This window comes from Leucoraja erinacea, chromosome 4 (genome assembly GCF_028641065.1).
Source record: "Leucoraja erinacea ecotype New England chromosome 4, Leri_hhj_1, whole genome shotgun sequence".
Classification (NCBI taxonomy): Eukaryota; Metazoa; Chordata; class Chondrichthyes; order Rajiformes; family Rajidae; genus Leucoraja; species Leucoraja erinaceus.
This window is the reverse complement of record NC_073380.1, coordinates 9,586,850-9,603,459: the sequence shown is the minus strand read 5'-3', so window position 1 is coordinate 9,603,459 and position 16,610 is coordinate 9,586,850. Positions and strand designations below refer to the sequence as shown.

At 43.2% G+C, this 16,610-nt stretch overlaps 1 protein-coding gene across 2 annotated transcripts in view; it reads left to right on the top strand.

Moving 5' to 3' along the window:
• The window catches only part of LOC129696139 (copine-3-like), a 74,699-nt gene that overhangs the window by 41,130 nt on the left and 16,959 nt on the right, over positions 1-16,610 (top strand). For both annotated transcript variants that reach the window (XM_055633645.1, XM_055633643.1), the window contains 5 exons: positions 1,384-1,473; positions 6,847-6,945; positions 9,905-9,991; positions 10,284-10,343; positions 12,770-12,903. In XM_055633645.1, the coding sequence (XP_055489620.1) occupies positions 1,384-1,473; positions 6,847-6,945; positions 9,905-9,991; positions 10,284-10,343; positions 12,770-12,903 (470 nt within the window). The remainder of the gene's footprint in view (positions 1-1,383; positions 1,474-6,846; positions 6,946-9,904; positions 9,992-10,283; positions 10,344-12,769; positions 12,904-16,610) is intronic.

Here is a 16,610-nt window from a genome sequence, read left to right as displayed (position 1 = left end):
TAGAAAATAGGTGCAGGAGGAGGCCAATCGGCCCTTCGAACCAGCACCGCCATTCATTGTGATCATGGCTGATCATCCCCAATCAATAACCCGTGCCTGCCTTCTCCCCATATCCCTTGATTCCACAAGATGATTCCACTTCCAGTAGTTGAGGCAGGGATATTCAAACATTTAAGAAACAGTTAGACGGGTACAAGGACAGGTTTGAAGGGATATGGACCAAATGCTGGCAGGTGGGACTAGTGTAGCTGGGACATGTTGGCCGTTGTGTGCAAATTGGGCCGAAGGGCCTGTTTCCACACTGTATCACTCTATGACTCTAACATGATATCTCCTTGCATTGGAGTATCAACATAAATATATTTGAATACTTGGTTCAAAGGTCTTTTATTGTCACGTATACCAATTAAGGTACAGTGATATTGAAACCCACAGATGGGTGGCATCAGTCAAAGACATCTCTGGCTGGAGATGCATCCACTGGAGCCTTATAGTGGTATCATGAGACTAAGGGAGATATTGAGCCAATGATGTTCGGAGGAGTAACCAATGGCTCGTATATCGATTCTTAATGACTGCTGTGAGTGGAATTCAAGCCAGTGGAACCTAATCTTCTGAAGAGATTGATGTTGATGTGGAACGAACGGAGTGTGGAGAAGCGTGATCTCTGATGCAGTGAACATAAATACTTCAAAAAATGTTAAGCTTGAAGTGGTTATCCAGATTGGATGTATGGGTTCAGGTGGATGAACATTTTAGCAAGAGGCAATGGAGCCTGTGACTAAAGATGAATGAATGTTTGAAATAGAAAATGGCAGTAAAGCTTTGGAAAATATGTAATTTATAGAGGTAAGCAGATTCACCAAGAGAGCATCATAGGGCATTTTTATCTACCTAGTAAATATAGAGTTTGTGAACTAGAACATTTTAAGTAAATAAGTAAGTTCATTGGCCAAGTATTCACATACAAGGAATTTGCTTTGGTGCTCCGCCCACAAGTAACAACATGACATACAGTGGCAGTTACGAATGACTCTGAAAACACTAAATATTAATAATAATAAAGCATTAATGATAAAACACCATTGATCAAGCATTTATTATTTGAATTGGCCATTTTTAAAACAGTCCTTCTGAGTAAAGAAATAAAATAATCCTTCAATGTTCATTCTGTAAATTTGATGGAGTATAAATATTGCTTTCAATCCACACTGAAAAATGTCTGGGGCTAAACAAAAGCTATATTACCATAAAGTTATGCCTTGCGCTTTATAAATGGGTAATTAAATATTAAAACATTAATATTAGAGACAAGATACAAAGCAAATATTTTATTTTGTGATCTTCTACAGTGGAATTAACTTTTGTTTTTATCATTTGCAGGTCGTGAAAAGAAATTTAAATCCCACTTGGAAACCGTATAAAATTCCCTTGCAGACACTTTGTAACAGTGATTTGAGGAAGCCAATCAAGGTATTCTTCACCTGTACCGACCAATGCATGTATGCTTTTGAAAGATTAACTTGAACTTTATTTTCTTCACTGAACAGTATAACAATACTTTAGACTTTAGGGATACAGAGGAGAATCAGGCCCTTTGGCCTACCGAGTCCAAGCTGAGCAACGATCACCTTGTACACTAGCGATATCCTACATACTAAGGGCAATTTACTCTTTTTTACCGATCAATTAACCTCTTTGGAGTGTGGGAGGAAACCGGAGCACTCAGAAAAAATCTACGCAGTCACAGGGAGAACGGACAAACTCCGTACAGACAGCACCCGTTGTCAGGATTGAACCCAGGTCTCTGTTAGGCAGGGGTCGGCAACCTTTTTCTGCATAGGGGCCGGGACACATGTCTGTGAGCCAAATCTATCACGTGTACACATGGATCCCACCCCGGATGGCAGGCATCATATCACGTGTTCACAGGTAGACAATAATGCTGGAGACTCAGCGAGTGAGGCAGCCTCATGCTGAGTTTCTCCAGCATTTTTGTCTACCTTCGATTTTTCCAGCATCTGCAGTTCTCTCTTAAACGTGCTTACAGAAGTTGCGCGGCCATGCTGGCGGCTTTGCGCAGGATGCGGTACAGCAGAGCTCAGCCGCTGCTCGGGGCGCCTGGCGGGCGGGATGATTACGGGGAAAAAAATCTGCCTGCGGGCCGGATGATTTTGGGTTGCGGGCCGCAGGTTGCTGACCCCTGCTGTAAGGCAACAACTCCGCTGCTGCATCACTGTGCCACCCCTGCATCTTATTTTAATATTTGTTCTTTTGTTTTGTGATCCATGATTAGTGTGGGTGTCAGGGGTTATGGGGAGAAGGCAGGAGAATGGGGTTAAGAGGGAAAGATAGACCAGCCGTGATTGAGTGGCGGAGTAGACGTGGCCTAATCCTGCCCCTATCACTTATGAACCCATGCTTTGCTGACAAAGTTAGCATTTATTGTCTGAACGGAATGGTTTGCTAGATGATTTTAGATGGCACATTAGAGTCAACCACTTTGGGCCAGACCAGATTAAACATTCTTTCTGCAAGGCATGAATGAACAAAATAGGTTTTTATAGTAATTTAGGTTGTTAAAAGTCACATATAGTCATAGAGCACAGAAGCAGGCCCTTCGGCCCAACTCGTCCATGCTGACCAAGTTGCCCCACCTAAGATAGTCCCACCTGTCTGCATTTGACCCATATCCCTCTAAACATTTCCTAACAATATACCAGTCCGTACCTTTTAAATGCAGTTATCGTACCTGTTACTTATTGAAACATTGGATCAGCATCAGTGGCCAATAATTGACTGGACTTGAGCAAATATGCACAAGCATATAAGTTTGACGTGTAAGATCTCTGAGCGGTTCCACTCTTTCTTTCACAGCTTCTTATTCCTTTTGCTTCCTGTTACGCAAGTGACTGAGAAATAGAAACTTATTTATTTTTGCTCGTTAAAGGTAAACAGCCATACCTGAAACATCACCCTTCCTTTCCCCCAGAGATGTTGCCTGTCCTGTCGACTTCCTCCAGCATTTTGTGTCCATCTTCGGTGTAAACCAGCATCTACAGTTCCTTCCTACACATGGCATGTGCACGATGGCAATCAACTCGATAAGTCTTGAAACCTTTTGGCAACACACCTTTCGGCACAGTGGCGCAGCTGGTACAGCTGCTGCCTCATAACACCAGAGACCTGGGTTCGATCCTGACCTCGGGTGCTGTCTGTCGGGAGTTTGCACGTTTTCTCTGCGACCTCGTGGGTTTTCTCCGGTTTTCTCCCACATCCCAAAGAAGTGTGGGTTTGTAGGTTCATTGGGCATTGGAAATTTCCGCTAATGTGTAGGGAGTGGACGTAAAAGTGGGATGACTTAGAACTAGCGTGAACAGGTGATTGATTATTTGGGTGGACAGGGTGGAGCAAAGGGCCTGATTCCGTGCTGTATCTTTCAATCATTCAATCAATCATTCTCATCTGGGGGATGGGGTTCGCACCTGTACATCTGTGGGAGATGATGGTGCAGGAAGGAACATGGACACAACAAGCTGGAGTAACTCAGCAGGACAGGCAGCATCTCTGGAGAGAAGGGATGGGTGACGTGTCGAGTTGAGACTCTTCTTCAGACGTGCAGGAACAAACTGCAGATGCTGGCTTAAACCGTAAACGCACAAAGCTGGAGTTACTCAGCGTGTCAGGCAGCATCTCTGGAGGAAAGGAAGAGCTGACCCTTCACGAGAGATGTTGGTGTGGCCGTGACGTTGCCCTCGAAGGCAGACACAAAATGCTGGAGTAACTCGGGGAGACGGGCAGCATCTCTGGAGAGAATGAATGGGTGGCGTTTCGTGTCGAGACTGGGTGTCGTGTCGTGTCGAGGTTCCATCAGCATGTTTCCTGCCCAACCAGAGGAAACAATGTTCTGGACTTAGTTTACACTAATATCACTGAAGCCTACAAAGACCTCCCCCTCCCCCACCTTGGACAGTCTGACCACCTCTCCCTGTTCCTGCTCCCCAAATACACACCTATGATCAGACGTGTGAAACCTACCATGAGGACAGTGAAGGTTTGGCCTGAGGGGGCTGTCTCTGACTTACAGGAGCAGTTTCAGCAGACAGACTGGAGTCTCTTTGCTACTCAGTCCACCTCCAATTCACAAGTGGACATCAACTCGTACACCTCAACAGTTCTGGACTATATAAAATTCTGTACCGATAATGTCACTACCCACAAGGAGATAAAGACCTTCCCTAACCAGAAGCCGTGGATGAGCAGGGAGGTCAGACTCCTACTGAAGGCTCGCAATGCCGCTTTCAGATCTGGCGACGCTGAGGGATACAGCTCATCCAGGGCCAATCTGAAAATGGGAATTAGGAACGCTAAACTCAATCATAAACGGCGGATTGAGGAGCATTTCCACAACAACTCTGACCCCAGGCGCATGTGGCAAGGAATCAAATCCCTTGCCGATTATCAGAAAGTTAACACCACTCCCCCAGACAACGTCACCCTGCCTGACGAGCTAAACCACTTCTATGCTCGCTTTGACCGGGACAACAAAACCCGACTGCATTTCGTTGTACTGATACTTGTATTTGTGCGATGACATTAAAGTTGAATTGAATTGAATTGAATTGAATTCTTCAGACTGGTTTCGACCTTGTCCTGCTTGGAGAGGGGAATGTTTCATCTGTGGTTGCATTTCCTGCAGTGGCCGACTAGACCTGTCCTTGACAGACAGACCCACCGTTTCCACAGGTGAAGTTGTCTTTGGCCGTTGAATTGGGGAGCGTGCTGCTGTTGCCGTTGACCTTTGTGTGGCATCGTCGTTTGGCTTCCAGGGTCTTGCACCACATAATGTCATGGTGCTTCATACCCACCAGGAGGACCTTTACCCACCTCCCATGGTCCTCAGCAGCCACTACCCAGTTCCCATTCTCATCTAATGCTGCCTTTATTAATCAACATGTTACTTGTGTTCACAAGTACCATATAATATTGAATTTATTTACTCCAGTTAAGTGGTTGAAAATATCATCCATTGGAATATAATCTCTGCAGTGAGACTTGAGCTGTGTTGTTTGTGATAAACGTCTGTTCCTGATGGTTAGTTTAGTCAATGCACACACATCTTGCACAGCAGATTTGTCGGAATAGATTGCACAGCATGTCCAACCCCTTTAAGAATGCATAAGTATTAAAATAATGCATTCAGAAATTTTGTCCAAATCCCTTTAGCAACAACAGAGACTTTTTTCAAAGTGCTCTTTAAAGCAATTTACTCCAGTTAAGTGGTTGATCTGAAATAAAAGCCTCAAGATTGAGCTGTGTTGTTTGTGATAAACGTCTGTTCCTGATGGTTAGTTTAGTCAATGCACACACATCTTGCACAGCAGATTTGTCGGAATAGATTGCACAGCATCTTTTTTCATAATGTATTGAAATAATGCTTGAAATTTTCAGGAAGCTTGCAGCTAAAGTGCCTTTAACCTGAAATATCTTAACTGAAATTTCTCTTTCTATTGAGCTGCCAAATTGCTACGTTGTACCATTAATTTTTTCAAGTCGTTGATCTCTATAAGATGTTTAAGAAGGCCATGCCTGAAATGCTGGAAAATCGAAGGCAGACAAAAATGCTGGAGAAACTCAGCGGGTGAGGCAGCATCTATGGAGCGAAGAACTGCAGATGCTGGAAAACGTTTCGGGTCGAAACCCTTCTTCAAGGGTTTCAAGGCCTGAAGAAGGGTTTCGACCCGAAACATTGCCTATTTCCTTCGCTCCATAGATGCTGCCTCACCCGCTGAGTTTCTCCAGCATTTTTGTCTACCTTAGTGTTTTTTGTGTTTGAGTTAACCAGAATCCATGACATTATTGTCACGTGGGAGCAAAGTGCCATGCCAACATAAGCCCTTTGTTAAATTGGCAGTTAACTGGAGTTTAGAAGGATGAGGAGGGATCTTATGGGAACATATAAAATTGTAAAAGGACTGGACAAGCTAGATGCAGTAAAAATGTTCCCAATGTTGGGCGAGTCCAGAACCAGGGGCCACAGTCTTAGAATAAAGGGAGGTCATTTAAGACCGAGGTGAGAACAAACTTTTTCACCCAGAGAGTTGTGAATTTATGGAATTCCCTGCCACTGAGGGCAGTGGAGGCCAAGTCACTGGATGGATTTAAGAGATAGATAGAGCTCTAGGGGCTAGTGAAGTCAAGGGATATGGGGCGAAGGCAGGCACAAGTTATTGATTGGGGAAGATCAGCCATGATCACAATGAATGGCGGTGCTGGCTCGAAGCGTCGAATGGCCTCCTCCTGCACCTATTTTCTATGTTTCTGTGTTACATTGGGCAGCACAGTGGAGCAGTGAGAGAGTTGTATTGTATTGTATTGTATTCAAATTTATTGTCATTGTCTCAATTTGAGACAACGAAATAGATGCTGCCTCACCCGCTGAGTTTCTCCAGCATTTTTGTCTACCTTAGTGTTTTTGTGTTTGAGTTAACCAGAATCCATGACATTATTGTCACGTGAGAGCAAAGTGCCATGCCTTACAGCCGGGTTCGACCCTGAACTTGTCTGTACGGAGTTTGCACGTTCCCCCCTGTGACCAGTGAGGGTTTTCTCCGAGATCTTCTGTTTCCTCCCACACTCCAAAGCGTACAGGTCTGTAGGTTAATTAGCTTGGTATAAATGTAAAATTGTCACTGGGGTGTGTAGGGTAGTGTTAATCGCAAGTGTGCGGAGATCGCAAGTCGGTGCGGGCTCGGTGGGCCGAGGGCCCTGTTTCTGTTTCTGCGCTGAAACTAAACTCAACTGAACTTATACACGTCAATTGACTCATGAAAGATTTATTTTCAGGTAACCTGCTACGACTATGACAATGACGGATCACACGATCTGATCGGGACGTTCGAGACCAATATGGAGACGTTACAAGTAGCATCACATACCTCACCAGTAAGTTATTATCTAATAATACAGAAGAATTATGCTGTTTTATTCTACTCTTTGTAAAAAAAAGAGGAAAATAAATCTATTATGTTATCTTTTGGAATACACAGGTTCATATGTTCTAGGAGCAGAATTAGGCCATTCGGTCCATCAAGTCTACTCTGCCATTCAATCATGGCTGCTCTATCATTCCTTCTCAACCTTCTCCCCATAACCTGTGACACCCTTATGGGCCTGTTTTTAGGCGATTTTTTTCGGCAACTACAGGCGACTAGTTGGTCGCCACATGGTCGCCGGGTGTAGTCTCCTCAGTGGCGCAAAAAGTCGTGACGTCTTTCTGGTCGCTGCTAAATTTTCAACATGTTGAAACATTTTTGGTGACGGTGGGTTTGACGCCAATGAGCATATCTTGACTTCTCCTGACGGAGGTGCTGCCATAGGTTGTTGCCAGGATGACGTTGGTTGTCGCCGATTTTTCAGCGACCTGCTACGACTATGACAGTCGCAGGCAGTTGCCTAAAGAATCGCCAAGTGGGACAGGCCCATTACTGATCTATTCTATACTTTCCTTGATCTTCGTCCCTTTTGATCTCCCATTGTCACACCTTACCCTTCCATATCTGAATGTCTTCCGCTCCCTTGACTCGCAGTCTGAAGGGTCTCAATCCAAAATGTCACCCATTCCCCCTATCCACAGATGCTGTTACTCCAGCATTTTGTGTCTATCCTTATTTAATACAGTTTCACTTTATTTCTTAAATTCTCCACTTTGCATGCCTATGTATTTAGCCTACAACCAATGCGATTTGACAATAACATACTAATAGCAATACCATTATTTAAAAATGATCAGCAATTGCTCCTGCATTTGCATTCATTTGGTAAAGATGATTAAATAAACGTTCCAGAGAGTGTTAGAATAAATTCCCATCAATGTATAGATGGGATTATTGGTACATCTTCTGATGAAACTATGATATAAATAAGATGCCACCAAAGAGTAGTCCTGAACTACTATCAGGCTATCTTTGATCGGAGTTTACTGACTTTACCTTGCACCAAACGTTATTCCCTTATGTATCTGTACACTGTGAATGGCTCGATTGTAATCATGCATTGTCATTCTGCTGACTGGTTAGCACGCAACAAAAGCTTTTTACTCTACCTCGGTACATTTGACAATAAACTAAACTAAACAGACTTGATGGAAACGAAGTGTGATGTGATTTAAAATGTTTGATAACTTTTTTCAATGTCATTACAGAATTAATTTTAATTTTTTTAAAATCCTTAAATTATTTTGAAATCTTTATGCGATATCATTGCCTGTCACAATAATAATTTAAAAGTAAGATACTTGGGGTTTAGAAATGCTGAAATTGGCTTTGCACAGTTGTTCTTTGTTTAGTTTAGAGATACAGAGTGAAAAATGGCCCTTCGTCCATAGAGTCTGTGCCAACCCGTGATCCCCGTACACTTGCACTAGCGTAGACACACACTAGGGACAATTGTGAATTTTTACCGAAACCAATTAATCTACAAACCTGCATGTCTTTTGAGAGTGGGAGGAAACCGGAGCTCCCGGGAAAAACCCAAGCAGGTCACAGGGCGAATGTACAAACTCCGTACAGACAGCACCCGTAGTCAGGATCGAACCTGGTCTCTGGCGCTGTAAAGGGCATGTCCCACTGACGCGACCTTCAAGCTCGAGGGCACCCGCCTGGAAAACCTTGAGCTGGATCGACCGTCAGCGATGAAACCGCGAGCTGGATCGACCGCACACACGCACACATCGCAAAGGCGGGGGGCCAGGGAAAGTGGGGAGCGCTGTCTGATATTCACACCCGCAATGAACAGGAAGGGGTGGTGAAAGAAGGGGGGGGGGGGGGGGGAGTAGGAGGGGAGACACTTTTATAACAAATTATAATAAAGTTTAGCGGGCATTTAAATTATCGGTCGGTTTTCCTTGGTCTTGAAAACTCCAATGAGCCAATTAAAATGCCCGGTCAGCGAAGGAGATTGCCTACGGCTGCCCTCGACTGCCTATAACTACATAGTGACCCCACTCCACTGCACTGCGAATTCAAAAGAACCATGCCGACCAATTTTTACTCGCGGAAAAATTTGCAACATGCTGAAACATTTTCCTCGACCAAACTGAGGCCGCGAGTATTCGGGAACTTCCCTCGGGCATGAAGGAGAGTTTCAGTGACCTCATAGGACCTCCCAGGACCACGTGTCGACCATGCTGCAAGTTTGAGTCGAGGGCAAACTCTTCTAAACTCGCAGATTAGTCGCCGAGTGGGACAGCCCCTTAAGGCAGCAACTCTACCACTGTGCCGAACGTTCTGTTGGAAGGAGAATATTGTATAGAAACAAAGCCCAATCCTGCTCTATAGGAATAGTTACAAATTTATTTAATCATAGAAACATGTCAAGGCACATGTCAAATTTCCCGGCACATTTTCCCCCACAGTATTTGTTCTCTTGTAAATGAGCAAAGAGAGAGAGAGTCAGTCCGGTTAAAACACTCTGTAACAGGCTGCTGCTGTGACTGGACTTTACCCACAGTAACAACTGAGAATGAACTTCTGCCTATTTTGCTTTTGACCACGGCAACCTGCACGTGATCACATTCCGCTGTTCCTAAGGAGCTTTGAAGCACTTAAAAGTGGAGTAACTCCAAATAATCTGCAGGAAAAAACATGCTAATTGGATTCCTTTCATTTTTAGCTGTAGAATAGGTTCCAATGTTCAAATTGAGTTAGTCTAGTGTAAGTGACGTGGGATTTTTTTTTAATTCATTGAACTTTTATTTTGTTTGCTTATTATGTTATCTATTAAGTGCTGTGTTTACAAATCTAGTGCGGCTGCAAATAAGAATTTAATTGTTCCGTTTCGGTGCATATGACAATGAAACACTCATGACTTGAAGTATATATTTCTCTTGGTATTTCTCTCACAGGCTGAATTTGAGTGTATTAATCCAAAGAAAAAACAGAAAAAGAGAAGTTACAAAAACTCTGGAATAGTGAGCTTCAAATTGTGTCAGGTGGGTGTCATTGAAGGACCTGTTTCCTGGTCTATTACTCCAAGACTCTAAATTAGTGTATTTTAATTTTACTGTATTTTTGCGATGATACCCAATTTGGCAAAGGGAACACTTAATAATTTCCATTATTATTTAAAAAAATGATGATACAGATAATTGCATAAAACTATTAAATGCTTTGAATTATATTACTCTCAAGATAAGAAACTAATTGATGCTTTGAGTTATAAATCAATGAATTACAGCAATTTGTGACGTGCTAACGTTAATATTTTAATTATTAAATTTGCAGATTGTGAAAGAATATTCTTTCCTGGATTATATCATGGGTGGCTGTCAGATGAACTTCATTGTAAGTTTGACCACCGGGTGGCGCCGCAGTGGCTGCCTCGCCAATAGTCTGTCTCGTCCTTTTCTTCATTGTTTTTTAAGTATGTGTTAAATGTATGTTTTAGAGTTCTTTGGCTTTGTTTTATGAGGAGGAGAGGGGGGGGGGGGGGGAGTTGGGGGAAACATTTAAAAATCTTTTCCCTTGACGGAGATGCAAATTTTTCTCCGTATTGTATCCCATTCAGCCTTTGAGCCAGCACCGCCATTCAATGTGATCATGGCTGATCATTCCCAATCAGTAACCCATTCCTGCCTTCTCCCCATATCCCCTGACTCCGCTATCTTTAAGAGCCCTATCTAGTTCTCTGTTGAAAGTATCCAGAGAACCGGCCTCCACCGCCCTCTGAGGCAGAGCATTCCACAGACTCACAACTCTCTGTGTGAAAAAGTGTTTCCTCGTCTCTGTTCTAAATGGCTTACCCCTTATTCTTAAACTGTGGTTAACCCTGGTTCTGGACTCCCCCAACATCGGGAACATGGTTCCTGTCTCTAGCGTGCCCAAATCCTTAATAATCTTATATGTTTCAATAAGATCCCCTCGCATCCTTCTAAACTCCAGAGGACTTGGGAGTGCTGGTGCAGGACTCCCAAAAAAGTTAATTTGCAAGTTGAATAGGTAGTAAGGAAGGCAAATTCAATGCTAGCATTTATATCAAGAGGACTAGAATACAAGAGCAGAGATGTAATGCTGAGGCTCTTTCTGGCACTGGTCAGGCCGCATTTGGAGTACTGTGAGCAAATTTGGGTCCCGTATCTGCGGAAGGATGTGCTGGCTCAGGAGAGGATCCAGAGGAGGTTTACAAGAATATGGTGAGCGTTTGACAGCACTGGGCCTCTATTCACTGGAGTTTAGAAGGTTGAGGGGGGGGGCCTCATTGAAACTTGCAGAATAATGAAAGGCATAGATAGAGTATTTGTGGAAAGGATGTTTCCACTGGTGGAAGAGTCATAGCCTCAGAATTAAAGGGCGCTCTTTTCGAAAGGAGGTGAGGAGGAACTTTTTTACTCAGTGGGTAGTTAATCTGTGGAACTCATTGCCACTGAGGGCTGTGGAGGCCAAGTCAGTGGATACTTTTTTTAATGCAGAGATAGACAAATTCTTGATTAGAACGGGTGTCAAGTGTTATGGGGAGAAGGCAGGAAAATGGGATTAGGAGGCAGAGATCAGCCACGATTGAATGGCGGAGTAGACTCGATGGGCCGAATGGCCTAATTCTACTCCTATAACTTGTGAACGTGTAATGAGGTACAGTGAAAAGCTTTTGTAAATGTGACTTTTGTACTTTATCTTTTTGCACTACATTGGTCTCAATCCCCAGAAGTAGTATTCATCCAATCAAATCATACCATACATGAGCAAAAAGCAGGTAGAAGCCAAAGAATAATCAGGACAGCTCCATGGTTTTTTTGCATTGGCCGGGAATTGAACCCGGGTCTCCCACGTGTTAGGCGAGAACTCTACACCTGAACCATCAATGCTACACCATTATCTTGTCAACTTCTGATCTCGGCCCTGTTGCACTTCTGGCCTTCATCCCTGATTGTGTCATAGAGTAATACAGCATTGAAACAGGTCCTTTGGCCCAAATTGCACACACCTACCAACATGTGCCATCTACACTAGTCCCACCTGCCTGCATTTGGCCTATCCATGTACCTGTTTAAATATTTCCACCCTTTGTGTGGGAAATAGTTACTTCTCAGGTTCCTATTAAATCTTTCCTCTGGTTCTCGATTCCTCTACTCTGGGCAAAAGACTGCACGTTTATCCAATCTATTTCTCTCATGATTTTGTACACCTCTATAAGATCACCCCCTCGCCCTGCGCTACAAAGGAATAAAGTCTTAAATAGAATACAGATAGTTCTACCCTTGATGGATGTACTGCAGGTGAGGTCCCTAAAATCTGAATTTCCTTCCTAAGTGTCATTAACCCCTCCCCCCCCCCCCCCCCCCCCCCCACCTTTTTAGAAAACGTTCCCGTGTCCTATGATATCTATATCTGACTCAATTATTTTTTCTTGTGGTTATTCTCCTTTGAAGGCCTTGGGATGCTTTACTGTTAAATAAGCCACATACACCAGAGCTGCTGTTTTGTGTTTGCCCTGTGCTTTGCTGCTCCTACTATGCCAAGCTTTAAAAACAATGATGATATGAAAATTTAACTCTTGATCACAGAGCCACAATTTTTGTTATGAAATCACTTATTTACTTGTAGTCTTGCAGCATGGAAACAGGCCCTTCCATAAGTGGTATTTGGCAGAGATCTGCCACGCTTGAATGCCGGAGTAGATTTGATGGGCCGAATGGCCAACTTGTGAATGTGAATGATATTTGCATTGCCCTATGCTTTTTAATTTCTAGCATATGCTTTCTTCTTCTTTGCAGGTCGGCATTGATTTCACAGGCTCTAACGGAGATCCTCGTAAACCTGACTCCCTACATTACATTAATCCTAATGGATTTAATGAATACCTGATGGCAATCTGGTCTGTTGGAATGATCATTCAAGACTATGATACGTAATGCATTCCTGTTTGTTTATTTTATCAGTCAGGCTTGGTTGTGTTATGTGCTGCCATTCATGGCTTGTTTGGGTTATACACATACCTTTGCCTTGAAGGGGAAGAAATGACCTGATTTGATGACTGTTTTTAATGCAACCACAGTGTTAGAATGTGTAGGATCAGACTGAGACTGTTTAGGCTCCCTCTGGAAAGGAACTTCCTTGCTGCTCAACAAGCCTTTCAGTGCATTTGAATGCAATTACTTGTTTCGATGTTGATGCACTGAATGGGAAGTCAATTGTAAATGATGAGTAAATAGTTTTTGTTCATCTTATCTATTGTCATAGATTTTAAAAGCATTTTACGCACTAGACTTTCTGACTGGTGTTTGCTTCTATTAATGTAAGTGCAGCTAGCTGTTCTTTCAGGTGAAAATACTTGTGGCACAAAACCCATTTGGATGGCACGGTGTCGGAACGGTAGAGCTGCTGCCTTACAGCGCCAGAGACCCAGGTTCAATCCTGACTACGGATGCTGTCTGTACGGAGTTTGTACATTCTCCATGTGAGCACGTGGGTTTTCACCGGGTGCTCCGGTTTCTTCCCACACTCCAAAAACGTACAAGTTTGTAGGTTAATTGGCTTTGGCAAGTTGTAAAATTGTCCCTAGTGTGTAGGATAGTGCTAGTGTACGGGGATCGCTGGTCGGCACGGACTTCTGTAAAGTTTAAATAGATAATAGGTGCAGGAGCAGGCCATTCGGCAGTTCGAGCCAGCACCGCCATTCATTGTGATCATTATGATCATCCACAATCAGTACCCCGTTCCTGCCTTCTCCCCATATCCCCCTGACTCCACTATCTTTAATAGCTCTATGTTAACTCTCTCTTGAAAGCATCCAGAGAATTGGCTTCCACTGCCTCCTGAGGCAGAGAATTCCACAGATATTTTTCCTCATCTCCGTTCTAAATTGCTTACCCCATATTCTTAAATTGTGACCCCTGGTTCTGGACTCCCCCAACATCAGAAGCATGTTTCCTCACTCTAGCGTGTCCAATCCCTTAATAATGTTATATGTTTCAATAAGGCATCCTCTCATCCTAAATTCTGGTGTATACAAGCCCAGTTGCTCCATTCTTTCAACATATGACAGTCCCGCCATTCCGGGAATTAACCTTGTGAACCCACGCTGCACTCCTTCAATAGCAAGCATGTCCTTCCTCAGATTTTGGGACCAAAACTGCACACAATACTCCAGGTGTGGTCTCACTAGGGCCCTGTACAACTGCAGAAGGACCTCTTTGCTCCTATACTCAACTCCTCTTGTTATGAAGGCCAACATGCCATTCACTTTCTTCACTACCTGCATGCTTACCTTCAATGACTGATGAACTAGGACACCCAGATCTAATTGTACTTCCCCTTTTCCTCACATGACTTAAAAATCTGCCTTCCTGTTTTGGTCACCAAAGTTTTTTAAATTTCTGAGCAGGAATCCTTCTCTAATTCTACTCGGCGGTAGTTAGAATAATAGAAACATAGAAACATAAAAAATAGGTGCAGGAGTAGGCCATTCGGCCCTTCGAGCCTGCACCGCCATTCAATATGATCATGGCTGATCATCCAACTAAGTATTCTGTACCTGCCTTCCCTCCATACCCCCTGATCCCTTTAGCCACAAGGGCCACATCTAACTCCCTCTTAAATATAGCCAATGAACTAGCCTCAACTACCTTCTGTGGCAGAGAATTCCAGAGATTCACCACTGTGTGAAAAATGTTTTCCTCATCTCGGTCCTAAAAGATTTCCCCCTTATCCTTAAACTGTGACCCATTGTTCTGGACTTCCCCAACATCGGGAACAATCTTCCTGCGTCTAGCCTGTCCAACCCCTTAAGAATTTTGTAAGTTTCTATAAGTTTCTATCTTCTAAATTCTAGCGAGTACAAACCGAGTCTATCCAGTCTTTCTTCATATGAAAGTCCTGACATCCCAGGAATCAGTCTGGTGAACCTTCTCTGTACTCCCTCCATGGCAAGAATGTCCTTTCTCAGATTAGGAGACCAAAACTGTACGCAATAATGTTGAGGCTTGGGGCAGATGTGGCACGATCATAGTGAATGGTGAGGCAGACTTGAAAGGTTGAGTTCTGTACCGATGCCCAGATGCTAGCACATAATCACCACAAGATGAAGTTAACAGTTAATACAAACAGAATGTGAGACACAAAGTTCTGGAGTAACTCAGTGTCTGGAGGAAAAGGATGGGTGATGTTTCAGGTCGGGAACCTTCATCAAACCCGAAATGTCACCTAACCTTTTCCACCAGAGATGCTGCCAGACCCGTAGTTACTCTAGCATTTTGTGTCTATCTTTAGTTTAAACCAGCATCTGCAGTTCTACAGGAATTCAAACAGACTTCTTTCAGTGAAACAGCAGGAAATCGTGTTAGTGCATTATTATGGAACAGAAGGGCTAAGGTTCCAAATAGGGCTGATATTGAAACTAACACAGTTTTATTTTAAAGAGTTATTTCATATATATTTTTGAGGGTGAGTAACTCTCAACACTTTTTACTCCTTTTGATATTTTCACTTCTTGGTATTATTTTTCCTCTCAAAGATTTAATCAGAACTTGAGGGGTAACTTTCTCACGCAAAGGGTGGAACGAGCCGCCGGAGGAGGTAGTTGAGGCAGGGACTATCGCAACGTTTAAGAAACATTTAGGCAGGTACATGGATAGAATGGGTTGAGAGTGATATGGGGCATAGGCAGGCAGGTGGGACGAGTGTAGATGGGACCTGTTGGTCGGTGTGGCCAAGTTTGGCCTGTTTCGACGCTGTAAGTATATAACAGTTAAGATAATTACAGAGCATAATCTCGATTTGCAGCTTTTCCAAACTTGTGGAGAGAGCATAGTGATTGAGAAGCTATTGCACGAGACTAAGTCACAAATTTGTCTTCAGTGAAAAGGAATTAAATTTCTGTGCTTCATATTTCATGAAGCTCTAATACTTCTCAGAGAAATTGTCATAAATAAGTTATTTTATTGTATACTTTGAAGCCTAAAGTGACAAGTGTGAAAACAGTGTTTATTCCTTTTATCTTAAATGCCTTTTCGCTTTCCTTTTAAATATCTATTAATTATTCATTGTATCTTCAACGACGATGATTTAATAAGACATTTAAATGTAGCATGAAAAGTAATTAGGAACCTGCATGAAGAAAATGTGACGATATTTAATACATCTCTTAATTTTGAGGCATTTTGCTGCACGTTTCTGTATAAACTGCATGATTCATTTGTTAAGTTTTGACATTTGGGATGGGATGTTGAAATGGATTTGTTAAAGTTATGTAAGAGTTTAAAATCTTATCAATTGAATATTGTCTTTGTCAATGCACCATTTTCCCTGCTTAAGCGTGTGTGGACGAAGAAGGGCAGCACAGTGGCACAGCGGTAGAGTCGCTGCCTTACAGCGAATGTAGCGCCAGAGACCCGGGTTCGATCCCGACTACGGGTGATGCCTGTACGGAGTTTGTACGTTCTCCCCGTGGGTTTTCTCCGAGATCTTCGGATTCCTCCCACACTACAAAGACGTACAGGTTTGTAGGTTAATTGGCTAAGTAAATGTAAAAATTGTCCCTAGGGTGGTGTAGGATAGTGTTAATGTGCGGGGGTCGCTGGTCGGCGCGGGCCCGTTGGGCCTGTTCCCACTCTGTAT